The following is an 18194-nucleotide window of genomic DNA, read 5'->3' as shown; positions in this document are numbered from 1 at the left end:
TCACTTCATACTTCCTATGCAGCATCAGCAGCTTCCAAGCCTCGCTGAACACCAACCATCCAATCAGCGAGACGGCATGCCACGAGACCACGCCTACAACCCCGCACTCCTCCAATGAGCTTCTGGATAATTGGCCCTGATCAGATAGAAACCCAGCAATAAGCCCCGCCCCTTTCTCGCTGTCCCCGGACACTCAACCTGTTCGTTATTGTTGTGATTGCTGAGCGGGGTGTGTGGTGACGTCACCGAGCTAGGCCTAAGCGCTTACGGCAGGAGCGCGCGCTCGAAAGCGGGAGCGCGCCCCGTCGTCCCGCCCCGGCCGGACAGTTTGTTGTGTGGCGGAGGAAGAAGTTTTGTGAGGCGGTGTCTCGGTCGGCGTGACCGTGAGGCAGCGGCGAGGTGTCCGGTAGGAAGTTTGTGCTCGGGGTGGGGTACGGAGGAGGCGCCCGGGGTGACCGGTCTGGGCCGGAACTGGCTGCTCACTCTTCGTTTCTGTTGACAGACGTTGTGCTGGCGGCCAGACATGGACTACCCTGTGCCCAGGGGGGAGCTGCTGTGTATCGGGCTACACGACAGGTACGTGAGGGGGAAGGGGATACAGGATGCACCAGGGGGAGATCCCCCCCCACATGACATGACATGACTGATCCTAACACTGCTCCTTCCACCAGACACCATCAGTGCTGACACTTCTAGTCCTACAGCTACTACAGACAGTCCTTGTCAGTGCTGACACTTCTAGTCCTACAACTACTACAGACAGTCCTTGTCAGTGCTGACACTTCTAGTTCTACTACAGACAGTCCTTGTCAGTGCTGACACTTCTAGTCCTACAACTACAACAGACAGTCCTTGTCAGTGCTGACACTTCTAGTCCTACAACTACTACAGACAGTCCTTGTCAGTGCTGACACTTCTAGTCCTACAACTACTACACAGGTCCTTGTCAGTGCTGACACTTCTAGTCCTACAACTACAACAGACAGTCCTTGTCAGTGCTGATACTTCTAGTCCTACTACTACTACAGACAGTCCTTGTCAGTGCTGATACTTCTAGTCCTACAACTACTACAGACAGTCCTTGTCAGTGCTGACACTTCTAGTCCTACAACTACTACAGACAGTCCTTGTCAGTGCTGACACTTCTAGTCCTACTACAGACAGTCCTTGTCAGTGCTGACACTTCTAGTCCTACTACAGACAGTCCTTGTCAGTGCTGACACTTCTAGTCCTACAACTACTACAGACAGTCCTTGTCAGTGCTGACACTTCTAGTCCTACAACTACTACAGACAGTCCTTGTCAGTGCTGACACTTCTAGTCCTACAACTACTACAGACAGTCCTTGTCAGTGCTGACACTTCTAGTCCTACTACAGACAGTCCTTGTCAGTGCTGACACTTCTGTTTACAAAAGTTTATTGAAAATTTTCAATGAAGAAAATAATAGTAGTAATACATGGACAATCATACAGGTTGACAAAGATAGATGTCAGTACAAAGTTATTGAATGGTGGGTAAGAACATATGTGGGGTACATTGCATATCATAACATCAAAAAGAGATATTGGTAGAATCAGTTGTCTAGTAGGATTTGACAGACAGTCCTTGTCAGTGATGACACTTCTAGTCCTACAACTACTACAGACAGTCCTTGTCAGTGCTGACACTTCCAGTCCTACAACTACTACAGACAGTCCTTGTCAGTGCTGACACTTCTAGTCCTACAACTACTACAGACAGTCCTTGTCAGTGCTGACACTTCTAGTTCTACAACTACTACAGACAGTTCCTTGTCAGTGCTGACACTTCTAGTCCTACAACTACTACAGACAGTCCTTGTCAGTGCTGACACTTCCAGTCCTACAACTACTACAGACAGTCCTTGTCAGTGCTGACACTTCTAGTCCTACAACAGACAGTCCTTGTCAGTGCTGACACTTCTAGTCCTACAACAGACAGTCCTTGTCAGTGCTGACACTTCTAGTCCTACAACTACTACAGACAGTCCTTGTCAGTGCTGATGCCATTTGCCCAATGGACCATTAAGAGTTGGGCCAATTCCTTCAGTGCTGGTACTTGTAGTCCCATGATAGAGACCATCCTTGTAAGTCTTGGTATTTCTAGTCCCATGGTTGGTAAAGCTAGGCTTCTTTGGTCCTGACACTTGTAGTCCTAAAACTTCCACAACCAGGTTCCGTGTAGTCCCATGAGCAATAGAGCAAGTCCTCTTCAGTGCTGACACTTGTAGTCCCAGGAGCAATAGTGCCTGTCCTCTTCAGTGCTGACACTTGTAGTCCCATGAGCAATAGAGCAAGTCCTCTTCAGTGCTGACACTTGTAGTCCCATGAGCAATAGAGCCAGTCCTCTTCAGTGCTGACACTTGTAGTCCCATGAGCAATAGAGCCAGTCCTCTTCAGTGCTGACACTTGTAGTCCCATGAGCAATAGAGCCAGTCCTCTTCAGTGCTGACACTTGTAGTCCCGTGAGCAATAGAGCCAGTCCTCTTCAGTGCTGACACTTGTAGTCCCGTGAGCAATAGAGCCAGTCCTCTTCAGTGCTGACACTTGTAGTCCCACGAGCAATAGAGCCAGTCCTCTTCAGTGCTGACAATTGTAGTCCCATGAGCAATAGAGCCAGTCCTCTTCAGTGCTGACACTTGTAGTCCCATGAGCAATAGAGCCAGTCCTCTTCAGTGCTGACACTTGTAGTTAGCGGTGCAGTGAATCCTATTTTCGGCGGATATATCGGTGCATCCCCACGTGTAGTCCCAGGATTAATGGATCATGCGTTCTTCAGTGCCATTTGTTCATTGAACTGATGAGAATTGTGCCTCTTCTTTCACTTCTGGTACTTGTAGTCCAGTGATTTAATAGACCGTCTTCAGTGCCAACACTGGTAGTTTTATGATTGGCAGAGAGTCCTTAGTCTGTGCTGGCATCTTTTGTCCAATGAACTGGCGAGAGTTGGGCCTCTTCATTCACAGCTGACACTTGTAGTCCCACAACTAGTCCTCTTTAGTGCTGATGACGCGTTTAGTCTTCTGATTACTAGAGTCAGGCCTGTTCAATTATTGCTACACTTTTTGTTCTAAAAACTACTACAGCCAGTTGTGTATAGTGCTGAGACTTGTTGTCCATTCACTGTTCTAGTCGGTCATCTTCATTGCTGATATTTTTAGACCTACAATTGCCAAAGTCGGTCCTCTTCCTTCATTGCTGACACTTGGGGTGAGATTTAGTAGAACTGGAGCTCTTCTGGGTCTGGTGCAGCTGTGCATGGTAGCCAATCGGCTGCTAACCACAGCTTGTTCAATTAGTGTTCCTAAACCCACAACCGTAAAATAAGACTATATACAGTAAAGCATGCTTCTTATACTCACTGTGGAGCCTAAAGGGTTTAACCCTAGGCATTGCATAAAAAGGCTGTTTGATTCTGTCTTCTTTGATCCTCCCCTTCTTCCACTGTCACCAGTCCATCTGCTGATGTTACAGAGCTGTGGAGTTACTCTGCACATGCTGTTTGGTGTGTTTTGCTAGTGTTTTTTTTTTTATTTTTTTATTTTTTGGAGGGTGCATGTGATTAGCACAGGGCAAATCAGCACTGTCCAAACAGAGGGTCGGGGGCACGCAGCCTCATAGGACAGTCAGAGGAGAATGAAAACCTCTCCTCCTACAAGCTTTAACCAGTGCTTGGCCTGACGATGATAGAAGTCACAAGACTGCTAAATACTGCTGATGAGAAAAGGTATTTAGCAGTTTTTTTTTTCTAAAATAATTGCTTTTCTGTGCACTGAGGGAGATCAGATCTAGTGAATGCAGGGTCCTGGGTTTACTACCTTTGGCAATATAAACTGAAGCTGATTTTGTAATCTTCAGCTTTAGTAAATAACCCTCTTGATGTCCCACAGCTACAGTGGAGTATTCTATTTAGGGCTTGTTTAGTCTTGTGGTTGGGGGGGGGGGGGGAGTTCCACCCTAAAATTTAATTTTAAGGACTCCTCACCCCCTTGCATGCCACATTTTGGTGTGTAATTTTTGTTGGGAAGCGGATTGGTTACATAGGTTTGACAGGTACACAGCTCCCACTTCCGCTCCTGCCACCTAGGTGACTCGAGTGGAAGTTCTTTCCCCCTCCCTCCCTGCAATCTTCTGGGAGACGTCCCAGAAGATTGCCTGGCCATTGAGGAGGTGCAGTGCGCACCCGGCTGTGAAGCCGCAAGCTGTCAGAGCCGGGTGCCCACGCTTGTGATGCTGGGGAGAGACGAGGGAGAGAACCGAGGGTTCGGGGCAGCTGGATCCTGGGACAGGTGGGTGTCTGTTTTATTAAAAGTCAGCAGCTACACTTTTTGTAGCTGCTGACTTTTAATAAACACAAAAACTACTGGAACTCTGCTTTAGGCCGCAATGCAGCGGATGGGGGTATTCGCATATCCATCATGTTGAGCTCAGCGGGCAGCAAGCCTTCTGAACATGACCTATTGAAGAGAATGAGTTGGTGCTACAACCATATGCAGTGCACATGATAGTGGCATGTTTGTGCAGCAATTATGGGGTTAAAACATGCATTTGGGGGGCGGGGGTCACTTTGCCTCCTCACCACCTGTCGGATGGCTCTAACAAGTAGTGGAAACACTGATTGTATTTCAGAGGAGCAACGGTTCAGACGCAATTTGGTTGATCTAGATGTACTTGTGTCTTTTTTCAACCTAACTATATACCGTAACTAGGTCTAGACCTATCCTTAAAGTGTTTGTAAATGCAAAAATGTTAAATATTGCAGCATACCAGTACTTGGATGAGGTGGCTGCATTGGCTTTCGTTTCTCCTTATTGTTCACTTGGTGATCGTGTGAATAACACACTTCTCCTCCCTGTATGAATATGTTAACTTCTCCAGTGTATCTATTGAGGGAACCATGGTTGCCACACACACATCTTTATTTGTTTATCTTTTACATGGGGTGGAGGTTTGTAGTTTACAGAAAGAAGATAACATTGTTTGCGATTTAAAGTGGAGTTCGAGCCGGTTCACACAGGGGTGACCTGGGATCCATCTTGAAGTTGCCCCAAGTCGTGTAGTTGAGGAAATCAATGGAAGTGAATGGAGCCGTCTTAATACACACTACTGAAGTCGCTCCGACTTCAGAAAAGGTTCCTGTACGACTTCAATCCGACTTGTAGGCAACTTGTACCCATAGATTTCAATGGAAGTTGCCTCAGAAGTCGGATCACTGTCTTAACTGAAGCAACTTTACAGGAAGATAACGTACATTTCTCAGGCAAACCCCCCTCCCTGCCACAGAGCTGATTGTTGTTTGTTTGGCCACTGGAAAGCCTCCTGTCCTGGAGGCGACTTGAAGTTGCCTTGTAAGTTGCCTGATGATTCATACTCGAATCGTGTCCAAGTTGCCTCCCAAAGTCGTGCTGGAAGTCGTGTTGCCCCTGTGTGAACCGGCTCGATCCACCCAAAAAAGCAACTATTGCTTTTCGGATAACTAAGGGCCCATTCACACCTGAGCGTTTTGTAGCCTGAAGCTGTAAAATGCTAGAGGGGAAAAATCCATTCTCAATGGAGATGGTTTCTATCTCCACTCCAAAACGCCTGAAGCTGAACGCCTGAAGCTCAAACAAGTTCTGGACCCTTTTCCCTGTTCGTCTTTCAGGACAGGTACTGTAGAGAGAGACACAGGCTCCTCCCCTCACAGGAAACACCGCCTTCCAATTAAGAATTTAAGCCTCATCCTCCCTCAGCTCCTCAGTTTATGGTGTTTCCTCCGGAGGGGAGACACCGCTGGGGGCCAAGGGCCAGACAGCTGGGGAAGCTGAGGCCAGTTTTCCTGAGAGGGGGGACCTGTTCTCCCTGGGCTCAGGGCTATTTTTTAAACGCATGGCGTCCTGGTTGACTGGGGAAGTCACTTACCCAGGACATCGCCGTGTAGCGTCCCGCGGACATTCCTGGGGTGGATGCAGCCGCGGAGGCCTATTCACTCAACGCACAGGGGTGGCGCTGCAGGCGGGGTGCACGCTCCCTGTGAGATTTCACAGTCGGCCAGGAGCTGGGCCGGACCGGATGACGAGTGACGTCAGTTCCGGGGGGGGCGGGCACTTCCGCCGGATACGCGTCACTGGTCCCGGACGCTGCAGTGTGAAAAGGCCTGACGCTGGGCTGGTGCGGCCTCTTTCTTCTCAGCCGTAGGGTCGGCGTTTTGGCAGGCAGTCGCGACCACATTCCTCAGCGAGATGTCGGAAGCAGAGGCTTCCCGTGCACCTCCGGATGACGACAGCACCAGCCACTCTAAGGTAAGGAGAACCCTGGGGTGGTGTTCCCTTATCATGTTGTACAGCTTCACTGGTGATTTTTTTGTTTTCTTCTCCTGGTGGTCGGGGAGTTTGTTAGTGTAGTGTGTCTGGAACCCTGGTGGTGGTTGGTCCTAGAACACTCCTGGTGGTTACCTGTGTTATGCGCTGGTCTCTCTTTTAATCTAGCCTCCACTTTCTTCTGTGTTTTTCAGAAATCCACAGAAAAATCAGCCCACAGCAGGAAGAAATGCCCTTCCTGCAGATCTTCACTTAGTGAGAGTTGGAACAAAGCACTTTGCAGGAGATGTATTGAGGGGCTGGTTAAAGAAAGGGAGGCAGAGCAGGCATCTGAATTAGCAGCTTCTATGAAAGAGCTTTCTGGCACCTTTCAATCGTTTAAAGATATTTTTGCTAATTTTCAATTGCCCCAAAGCAGCCCTTCTGTAGCGCAACAGGTAATTCCACCGAATCCTGAGGTTCTTCCCTCTGGGAGTAGAGAGAAACCTGCGGATATCAGAGAGGATGCTGAGGAGGAGCAAGACAGTGCCGCTTCTAGCTCCCAAGAGGAGTCAGATAGTGAGAAGACAGAGGCAGGGTCCTCAAAGGTCTCTCGCTACAAGCTTTCCCTTGAAGAGGTGGAAGAGTTATTGGAAACTATCCACGCTACTTTAGGGATAATTGAGGAGAAAAAGACACTGTCACTCCATGACCAGATGTACAGTGGTTTGGGAGAACAAAAGAAAAGGGTTTTTCCAGTCCATGAAGTACTGGTCAATGCCATCAAAAAAGAATGGCAGGACCCAGAGAGGAAACCTTTCTTCTCAAACTCTTTGAAGAGGAGGTTTCCTTTTTCTGAAGAGGAGGCTTCAGTATGGAACAAATCCCCCAAACTAGATGCCGCCTTTTCGCAGGTATCCCGACATACGGACTTGGCGTTTGAGGACATGGGGGTCCTTTCAGACCCCATGGACAGGCGGATGGATTCGCTATTAAAAAAGTCCTGGGATGCTTCCCAGGGGAACCTTAAGCCAGCTATGGCAGCAACAGTGGTGGCCCGTAATTTAGAGCATTGGCTCTTACAAATTAAGGCACATATTGAGGCCGGAACGCCAAAAGAGACTATACTTTCCTCTTTTCCAACTTTACTGAGTGGCGTACGGTATGTAGCGGACGCCTCAGCAGAGTCAATCCGCATGTCTGCCAGATCTGCAGCTCTATCTAATTCTGCAAGAAGAGCTCTCTGGCTCAAGACATGGCAGGGGGATAGCGCCTCAAAGGTTAAATTGTGCGGGATCCCCCTTACAGGAGACTTATTATTTGGGCCAGGCTTGGAGGCTGTCTTAGATCGTACAGCCGACAAGAAGAAGGCTTTCCCCTTAAAGAAAAAATTTGGGGGACAGACAAAGAAAAAATTCTGGACCCAAAAGAAGGTGGAAGTCCCCAAACCTGAGGGAAAGAAAAAGTTTTGGGGACCAAAAGGGAAAGGCCGTGCCGGGGCACTTTTTCGTGCTCCTGAACAGCCCCAAAAACCTCAATGACGGAGTCAAGGTGGGAGGAAGGTTGGGGGCCTTTCTCCCACAATGGGAGACGATCACCAGCAACCAATTTGTGCTGGGGATCATAAGGAGAGGGTACAGACTAGAGTTCTCAAGTCCCCCCCCATCCAGACTCTTAGTCACCAATTTGCCCCAATGCAAAGAGAAATCTGTGGCTCTGATCTCCTCTCTTCAGGAGTTGGAGAATCAGGAGGTGGTAGTTCGGGTTCCATCGGAGGAGATAGGAAAGGGCTTCTACTCCCACATATTTGTGGTCCGCAAGCCTTCAGGGAAATTCAGGCTTATACTGAATTTAAAACCTCTAAACACCTCGGTCACGTACAAACGGTTTCGGATGGATTCCATCTATTCCGTGAGGACACTCCTCCTTCCGAACTGCTTCATGGCATCCATAGATTTAAAGGATGCCTACCTACATATCCCAATAGCGGAATGCCATCAGAGATTTCTCAGACTGGCCGTGAGGTCCAGAGAGGGGATATTTCACCTGCAATTCAAAGCACTCCCCTTCGGGCTCTCCTCTTCCCCCCGCATATTCACCAAAGTGATGGTGGAGGTACTAGCCTTTCTACGTCTCAAGGGCATCCTGGTGATAGCTTACCTGGACGATCTGCTATTCTTTGCAGACTCTCCGACACGGTTGTCCCAGGACCTCCAGGTTGCAAAGGGGATTCTGGAGAACCTAGGTTGGTTACTCAATCTGGAAAAATCCAGCCTGACACCCTCCCAAAGAGTCACTTTTCTGGGATATGTACTGGACTCAACCAGACAGATGACTTTTCTCCCAATAGAAAAAGTTCAGAAGGTGGACAACGTAATATCACTTCTTCAGAGCAGTTGCCAGCTTCCGATAAGGAAAGTCATGTCAGCTCTGGGGTTATTAACATCTTGTCTTCCTGCAGTACAGTGGGCGGGTCTGCATTTCCGACCTCTACAACTGTTCATACTGAACATTTGGGACCACAAACCGGAATCCTTGGATTCCCTGATATCCATACCGGTTCACATCAAGAGGTCCCTTTGGTGGTGGAGGAAGGGGGCGAACCTTTTACAGGGCCTGGATTGGATCTCCCCGATCTCCAGAACAGTGACAACAGATGCCAGTGGCTCCGGTTGGGGAGCACACCTGGACTCCCTTCTGACACAGGGTCGCTGGGCAAAAGAGGACTCGCAAAAATCTTCGAATTGGAGAGAACTAAAAGCGATAGAGTTAGCCCTCAAAGCCTTTCAGAAGGAGCTGCAGGGACAGCATGTTCGAATCAGGACAGACAACTCCTCGGCAGTAGCTTATGTCAACAAGCAGGGGGGCACCAGGAGCAAGTCCTTATGGGATCTGACAAAATCTATTCTCATATGGGCGGAGGCCAATGTCTTGTCCCTCTCAGCCATACATCTGAAGGGAGAATTAAATCAGGTCGCAGACTTCCTCAGCAGGAAGAAACTGAGGGAGGGCGATTGGGTTCTGAATCAGGAAGTTTTCAGAGCGATCACTCAAAGATGGGGTCTTCCGGAGGTGGATTTATTCGCCTCAAGAGAAAATGCCAAAACTCGGCTCTTTTTTTCCCTAAACAGATGGGATGGAGCTCTGGCGGTGGACGCTCTGGCCCAAACCTGGAAGTTCTCCAGGTGTTATGCTTTCCCCCCTCCGGTTCTAATACCAGCAGTCCTGAGGAAACTGCAGGGGGAGAACACAACACTCATTCTCATCGCACCTCATTGGCCCAGGAGACCATGGTTCTCTATCCTAAAAAATCTATCGATAGAATCTCCTTGGATTCTACCAATTCGGGAGGATCTCCTTTTGCAGGGTCCAATCTGCTGCCCGCAGGTAGAGAGATGGAACCTGGCAGCCTGGCTTCTGAGGAAGAGCTGCTGAGGGGCAAAGGGTTTTCAGAACGCTTGGTTGAAACACTCCTAAGCTGTAGAAAGAAGGAGACGCAAGCCATTTACCAAAAAGTGTGGAAACGGTTTAACATCTGGTGTGCAGAAAGCTCATTCAGTGTCAACAGCTCTGTGGCTGTTTTAGAATTTCTTCAAGCTGGAGCTGATAAAGGGTTGGCAACTAGCACGCTGAAGGGTCAGGTGTCAGCGCTAAGTGTATTTTTTGAAAAACAACTAGCATTTGACCCTTGGGTCTCTAGATTTTTTAAGGCTTTGAGTAGACGGAGACCTGTTAAAACCTCCAACTTCCCAGTTTGGGATCTCTCATTGGTTCTTCAAGCCTTTACAGTAGAACCATTTGAGCCTTTAGACAAATGTAGTTTAAAAGTGATCACTCTCAAAACAGTGTTTTTAGTAGCGATCACTACTGCCAGGAGAGTGAGCGAACTCGAGGCCCTATCTATTAGGGTCCCCTTTTTTCAAGTTTTTCCGGATCGCATCATTTTTAAGACAGATCCGGCTTTTCTACCAAAGGTAGCTTCTAAGTTTCACAGAAGTCAAGAAATAACATTGCCTTCTTTTTGTTCAAATCCTGTGAGGGAACAGGAACACAAGTTTCACAACCTAGATGTTAGGAGGTGTGTCCTACAATACTTGGGTTACACAAGTCAGTTCAGGAAAGCTGATTCACTATTTGTTTTGTTTTCTGGGTCCAAGAAAGGGTCTAGGGCTTCTAGACGCACGATAGCCAGGTGGTTAAGGGCAGCCATCGTTCTAGCCTATTCTTCTAGGGGAGTAGAGCCTCCACAGGGTATCAAGGCTCATTCCACCAGGGCAGTAGCAACTTCCCAAGCAGAGTGTGCTGGTGCTTCCCCGGAGCAGATCTGCAAGGCTGCAACATGGTCTAGTTTCTCAACGTTTGTAAAACATTACAGACTGGACCTACTTTCAACCAAAGACCAGGCTTTTGGACGCAAAGTACTGCAAGCAGTTGTCCCACCCTAGGGTAAGGTGCTCGCTTATCCTCTCTACAGTACCTGTCCTGAAAGACGAACAGGGAAAAACGGGGTTACTTACCGGTAACATCCCTTTTCCTGGAGTCTTTCAGGACAGCACTGGTACCCACCCTCTTTTGTTGTAGGGGATATTATGGAAACTCATCAGACGAGGCCGTCAGGTAAGATGTAATTTTATACTTTTATGACGTGTTCTTGTGTCTCCCCAGCTGGCCGGAGGTACTCTGGAAAAAACTGAGGAGCTGAGGGAGGATGAGGCTTAAATTCTTAATTGGAAGGCGGTGTTTCCTGTGAGGGGAGGAGCCTGTGTCTCTCTCTACAGTACCTGTCCTGAAAGACTCCAGGAAAAGGGATGTTACCGGTAAGTAACCCCGTTTTTTTGTCGCTTGAATTGGGCTGATTTGGGCGTTTTTGAACATTTGTATTCCCATAGAAACTAATGGAAACGCTCGATTCAAGCGTCTAGCGTGAAAACAAGCGCTTCTACAGGCGTTTTGTCGCTTTAATCTGTTCTGTGAAATAGAATATTCACCCAGGAAGAAGATAAAAAAAAAAAAAATCTACACACATAGCAACAAGTGATGAAAGAGATGATAATTTTTCCTATTGGCTAAAATAAAAAACGTCAAAGTTCAAAAATGTCGGCCAACGCTGTATGCAAACGTGCGACAAAACGCCGGAAAAACGCTCAAAAATGCTACGCTCAGGTGTGAATGGGGCCTAATACAGTTATTTGCTCCCATTTCTGGGCATAGATCGCTGCAGTATCTGTGGGCGATCTACGCCATGTTCTGCCCCTCTTCTGCAAGGCTTCACTTCCTGATTCCCTCACCAAAGATGGCGGTGCCTCCACCCGAGAGCCAGATCGGCTTTGGGGCTGATATCGCGGTGCGCCCTGGACAGGTAAGTGTCCTAATATTAAAAGTCGGAAGCTGCAGTATTTGTAGCTGGTGACTTAAAAAAAAAAAAACATTTTGGCGGAACCCCGCTTTGTTTCTCTCCCAGAAAGTGACAAGGTCACTGAATTTCAAGCAAAATCAACCGGTAGTATCTGTATTTGATAAAAATGTTCTTTGCTTTTAAAAATAAAAACACACAGCCAATGCATCCACGGACTGCTAATCTGCAATATAAAATATTTATAGTTTTTGTTTTACTTTAACAATGCAGCATTGAGGAATTTAGAAAAATACACTGCATTGTGCTGAGAGGTTGAATTCTGTTGTTGAACTCAATTTACATTCATGTTTCTTTACATGGGAATTGTGTCCCCCCCCCCCCCCCCCCCCCCCCCCCCCCCCCCCCCCCCCCTACAGCGACACTCATTAATTTTTCTCTTAAGTTGCGAAAGTGAGAACAGGCCATCATACTGACAGTTACGAGGGAAAGTTGTATTTCCGCAGATACTGTAGAATGTTCTGCTGAGACAGTCACTCGGCTACTGCTGTTCTCCTTCCAACCAAAACTTGTCACACTGGAAAGTCAGAAGCCTGGCTTCACTCGCACCACACATGCTAAATTGGTGTCTGTCATGTGGGGGCAACACAAGACACAGTGTACTTTTTCTTTAACCTGGTTCTAAACACTTACCTGAGCCTGTCAGCGATCCAGCGCTGTGCCCGGCTGCAGGTCTTCTCTATCCACTTCCTCGTCTCACAGGAGACTCGGGCAGGAGGAGCTATTGACACAACCAGGCAGCTGGCATTTTCAGAAGGAAACCAGCATTGGCAGCTCCATTTTCTTTCTTGTCACGCGTACTTTAACTGCCCATCAGCAGACACATACGTTTTTAAATTGATATTCAAGACTTAAAAAAATAAATAAAAAAAACCTGTAACCTCTGTGCCGAGAATGCATTCCTTGCGCGTGACTGGCGGCTCACAGAAAGTTGTCGATTGGGACTATTTTTGCTCATGTGACAGCCAATCACAGCGGTCATGTGGCTTTAAGCCCCACCCCATCTCCCAGCATAGCATACCCCTTAAAGGGCTTGCTCGGTGCAGTGGTTTTGCACAGAGCAGACCTGATGTTTCTATTCTCGGTTCCTCCACCAACGCTCCTGGCCCCTCCCCTCTTGTTGAGTGCCCCCAGAGCAAAGAGATTTGAATGGGAACACTCGAACAGGCATGCTCCCGAGCCACTGCTTTGTACGTCCACTCAGTTATGGAGCTGTGGCTTGACTATGCCACCCCTCTCCTCATTGGCACACTGGCTGTGATTGACAGCAGCAGGAGCCAATGCAGAGGGAGAGTTCCCAGAGAGCCGATGCTCTCTAGAAAAACCTTCAGCCTTTACAACTACTTTAAATCTTCTGATTATCTCCTTGTGGTCTCATCTTTACCTGTGTTTACCTGTAAACACATTGAAGTCTTAAAGGGTCACTAAAGGATTTTTTTTTTTTTTTTTTGCTAAATAGCTTCCTTTACCTTACTGCAGTCCTGGTTTCATGTCCTCATTGCTCGTTTTTGCTCTGATGTTGCTGTAAAACTGCTCTGTTCTGGACACTTCCTGGTTGTCTGGCTCCGTATGAAAAAAGTCATGGGAGAGTTTAGTTTCGTTTTCCTAGCCATGACTCTCTATGGCACTGTCCAGCACAGAGGCATGAAATAACATGCAAAGACTAAACTAGTTTCAGTTTCGTTTTTGCATCTAAGAAGCGCATTATATGATTGATTTTTATCTATTTGTAATCGTTTTTAAAAGGAATCGGTTAACTATTATGTCTCTATACCCTGTAAACAGTCATTTCAGCAAAAAAAATGTTTTCCTTTAGTGATCCTTTAAGGGCTATTTCACACGGAGCGGACCGTTTCTGGGTCCGCTCCGTGTGTCCGCCAAAGCTCAGCGGGGATCCCCGCTCATCTGTCGGCAGATAGGGCGGTCCCCGCACACAGTGCAGGGACCGCCCTGTCTCTGCTCCGCTGTCCCCTATGGGGGACCAGATGCAGATGGACCGTCTGTCCGTCTGCATCCGGTCCATTACGCCGAACGGAAGAAAAATAGGGTTTCTTCCGTTCGGAAAAGCGGATCCCGACGGACGCTAGCGGATGCTCCATCCGCTAACGGACGCGTTCCCATAGGGATTCATTACAAGTCCGTTAACGGACTTGTAATGAGCGGACGAACAGTCCGCTAGTGTGAAAGGACCCTTAGTTGTGAACACTTAATTTTCTGGCTAACACCTGGACTGAAGTTTTAGGCCGATGCAGCTCCCAGCAGGGGTCCTGTGTATCCCCGTTCACGGTCTGATTTTTAGCCTGAATTTTGGGCTGAATTCAGACCTGAAACAAACCAAAAGATGCACAGGGCTCCTGTGCAAATTTGCGCGGGAGCCACATCGGAGATATGTGAACTGGCTAGATGAAGAGCCATTCACAATAGTGTTAATCCGGCCTTAAAGCAGAGCTTCACTGAAAGGTAAAGCTTCGCTTGTCTGCATTCTCCCCCCTCCGCTGACATATTTGGCACCTTTTTTGGGGGCGCAGGTATCTGGTTTTAACAGGTACCTGCTCCCATTTCGCAGAAAACTCATTCAAATGTTCGGTCCCCCTCCTCCTTCCCTCTGCAGCTGGCCCAATCAGATCGCAGTAGGTAACTTGCTGTGTAGACGCAGCTTAATTCATGGACAGGTAAGCAGGGCTGTGGAGTCGGTAGATAAATGTTCCGACTCCGACTCCTCAGTTTTATGTATTTCCGACTCCCCGACTCCGACTCCTCTGTATTAATATGCGAATGTATTTTATACATTCCTTGAGGGAAAGAAACGCAACCTACCACAGGACTACTGGCTGGGAAGCCAACAGTCTACTGTATTGCACAGTTTAAGCAAAAGACAAACACAATGAAAACAATCAAGTGGCTGGATAGTAGCAGCAGGCATAAACATCAGGAACAGGATTTTTACCAGTTCAAAAATACAAACCACATTATTTGGTTGTTTTAGAACAAAAACAAAGCTTATCTATAATGAACCAAAAACAAAATCTGTAAAACCTAGAAATGGTTTATATTAATCTTGAAATGTAGTTATAGGCTTAGCAAATGCAAATCAATTCAATGTAGAGTTCTAAGGAAGAGAATTGCCTCTGCCAGATCCTCTTTCATAGAGGCTCTTAAGTCAGACTGAGCCTAGGTTCACACTGCTGCGAATTCAAAATCGCGGTAAAATGTGCGATTTTACCACGATTTCGCGGCTGCGATTTTGGCCGCAATTTAATGTAAATCGCAGCCCGAAATCGCAAAAAGTAGTACAGGAACTACTTTTTGAAATCGCAGATGCGGCGTCGCACTGATTAGGACAGTGCCATTGCCGACAATTAATGCCGATTTGAGATGCGATTTGACATGTCAAATCGCATCTCAAATCGTTCTAAATCGTACCCAGTGTGAACCAGGGCTTTATTATTTTTAGGGCTGAAAATAATCTTTCGACACTGACTTGGGTGGGTGGCATTGCAGTAACTATTCTGGCCACATCACTAACGATCTCTGGATAGACAAGGATGGCTTCTTCAACAGTAAGTTTTGATGAGCGATCATACTTTTCAACTTCTTTTAGTGCTTTATAAAACTCCTGTTGGAATTTTTTTATTTGGACACTTGCTGGTTCTCTAACATGCGTTCCCTGTAAAAGCAGAACACATCACTATGGAAAGTATAAGTATTGCAGCTCCTAATTGTGAGTTGCGTGCCATATAGTGAAGCACATGAAAAGCATGCTTCTTCACGGTCACTTAACGTGTTCATTTTGCGGTTACGTGAGGCACTGCATGCATTGGTCTTTATTCTTACAGTAGAGAAGTAATTAATTATAACTTTTTGTGAATTGGGACATTTAAACTTGCTTTTTTTTATTTTTTTATTCCAATCTAAATTTAGTAGGAGTCGGTGCATTGTTTGCCGACTCCGACTCCAGGTACCCAAAATTTCCCCCGACTCCGACTCCACAGCCCTGCAGGTAAGTGTCCTAATATTAAGTCAGCAACTACAGTATTTGTACTTGCTGATATTTTTTTTTTTTATATATTTTTTTCTGCAGGAGCATAAAGCACCTCTTTAATATACCTATTGCTACTAGCAGTGTGTTGAGCATTACTCCACTGTAAAGCTGGCCCATACACTAGAATGTTGTGTTTTTTTTTTCAGCCTGTTGATTCCTTCATTTAAACGTACAGTGCAAATGACTGAATCCTCCCTTGCTGTCTATGGTATTCTGTGAACGATCTCTACCGCTCTGACTGATGGCTGTCAGTATACCTGGACAATGTGTTTGGCTGACTGACTGCATGCGCTGTTTGGCTGACAGTTTTTGGGGCTGTCCATTGTTAGAATTTCCATCAATTCCTCTGAATCAGACAACAATTATTTGTATGGCCAGCTTGAGGTCTACCATGCAAGACCAGTCTTTGTTTGCCACTTGTTCTACACCTGCCTTGGGCTACATTTTTGCCTGCATTTATGGCCAACAGTAAGCAGATGCTGGCTCCCGCAGCTAATTGCAGCCACTTGCATGTAGTTGCAATGCAGCTATTATTTGTAGGTGATCGACCTTGGACAAAGACTAATGCCCTGTACACACAATCGGTTCGTCTGATGAAAACGGACCGATGGACCGTTTTCATCGGACAAACCGATCGTGTGTGGGCCCCATCAGTTTTTTCCCCATTGGTTAAAAAAATAGAACCTGTTTTAAGTTTTTCGTATGGTTAAAAAACCGATAGAAAAAAACGATCGTCTGTGGGCATATCCATCGGTCAAAAATCCATGCATGCTCAGAATCAAGTTGACGCATGCTCGGAAGCATTGAACTTCATTTTCTCTGCACGTCGTTGTGTTTTACGTCACCGCGTTGGACATGATCGATTTTTAACCAATGGTGTGTAGGCAAGACTGATGAAAGTCGGCTTCATCGGATATCTGATGAAAAAATCCATCGGTTCGTTTTTTTTTTATTAGACAAACTGATCGTTTGTACAGGGCATAAGTGATCACATGTGAGTGGCTGCAAGAGCTGACAGCCTTCGATTTTTTTGCTTTCAATGGGGGTTCCTTTTCTGAAATGCTCACTGTCCGACAGAAACGCAGGTGTGAATGTGGCTGCAATCGCACCCCTTAAATTAGGAAAGGTCAGAACAATGTTTTTGAATTAAATACTGGCCTAGGAACTGTGTTTGAGACTTGGTGAGAGGTTTTTTTTTTTAAAATAATGCATGAGCTATGGCTTTCCTGGATTTCCAGAATTGCATGTCTTTGCATACAGCTGGCAGTTATTATTTTATAGTTTCTGGGGAGAGCTTAAAGGGTCACTAAAGGAATTTTTATTTTTTTGCTGAAATGACTGTTTACAGGGTATAGAGACATAATAGTTAACTAATTCCTTTTAAAAATAGATAAAAACCAATCATATAATGTACCTACAGTTTAGTTTCGTTTTTGCTGTTGTTTCCTGGTTCTCTGATGTACAGAGCCAGAGAGCCAATAGAGGGCAGTGAAGGTTTTGCAAAACGAAACTGGATTGGTGTTGAGGGGTTTTAGACACACCTCCTTGATTAGTCACCACAGTGAGAAATCTTCCAGTACTGTGGTGATCAGGAAACAGACAACCAGGAAGTGTCCAGAACAGAGAGGAATTACAGCAAAAACGAACAATGAGGACATGAAACCAGGACTGCAGTAAGGTAAAGGAAGCTATTTAGCTAAAAAAACATTTTTTCCTTTTAGTGACCCTTTAAGTAGAGAAGTCTTAGTCATTGGTGGCATTACAACTTCCTGAGCAACTCGGAAGCCAGCTGTTGGGCATCCTGAGACTTGTGTTTTTAGAAACACGGAATAGAGACCTCTTCATCTAATGTATATCGGGCTGTTGGTTGTTGTCGGGTGTTCTTCAGGGTCATCATTTACATGAGGGATCACATACTTTTTATTAGGGTTGTCCCGATACCACTTTTTTAGGACCGAGTACAAGTACCGATACTTTTTTTCATGTAGTCGCCGATACCGAATACCGATACTTTTTTTAAATGTCATGTGACAGTTTTCAAACCACAATACAGACTAAGGATATTTTCTTTAGAATTATGAAGAACTCTAACTCAAGACATTATAATAGAATAAAAATGAGTAAAAATGAATAAAAATGTTTTATTTGCTTGTCACGCAGTAGTAAAAAACTCAAAGAATTTTCATAGAACATGTTGATAAATACAAAAAAAGTATTCTATTTAGGTATCGGGAGCATTTGCGCGAGTACGAGTACTCCCGCAAATACTCGGTATCGGTCCCGATACCGATACTAGTATCGGTATCTGGACAACCCTACTTTTTATGCTTCTTCATAATTCAGTCTATCCTCGAAGACCTTTTTGTCTGATTGCATTTCCCTAAACATGAGTGTTAACTGAGCATTCTTGTCTGGTTTGTTCTTTGGAAAGAGGAGAGGTAC

General features: G+C 46.3%; 1 protein-coding gene across 2 annotated transcripts in view; it reads left to right on the top strand.

The window, feature by feature from the left end:
- Window positions 1-204: 204 nt before the first annotated feature.
- Window positions 205-18194, top strand: part of LOC120913610 (kelch-like protein 13) — a 114185-nt gene continuing 96195 nt past the window's right edge. Inside the window, exons 1-2 of one of the 2 annotated variants that reach the window (XM_040323685.1) lie at window positions 205-406; window positions 503-576. In XM_040323685.1, coding sequence (XP_040179619.1) covers window positions 524-576 — 53 coding nt within the window. In that variant the 5' untranslated portion in view covers window positions 205-406; window positions 503-523. Of the gene's footprint in view, window positions 577-18194 lie in introns of both variants that reach the window. The other variant, XM_040323684.1, reaches the window with a different exon arrangement.

The sequence above is a fragment of the Rana temporaria genome, chromosome 9 (assembly GCF_905171775.1).
Source record: "Rana temporaria chromosome 9, aRanTem1.1, whole genome shotgun sequence".
Classification (NCBI taxonomy): domain Eukaryota; kingdom Metazoa; phylum Chordata; class Amphibia; order Anura; family Ranidae; genus Rana; species Rana temporaria.
Note: the sequence above shows the minus strand (reverse complement) of the source record. Positions and strands in the feature narration are given on the sequence as shown.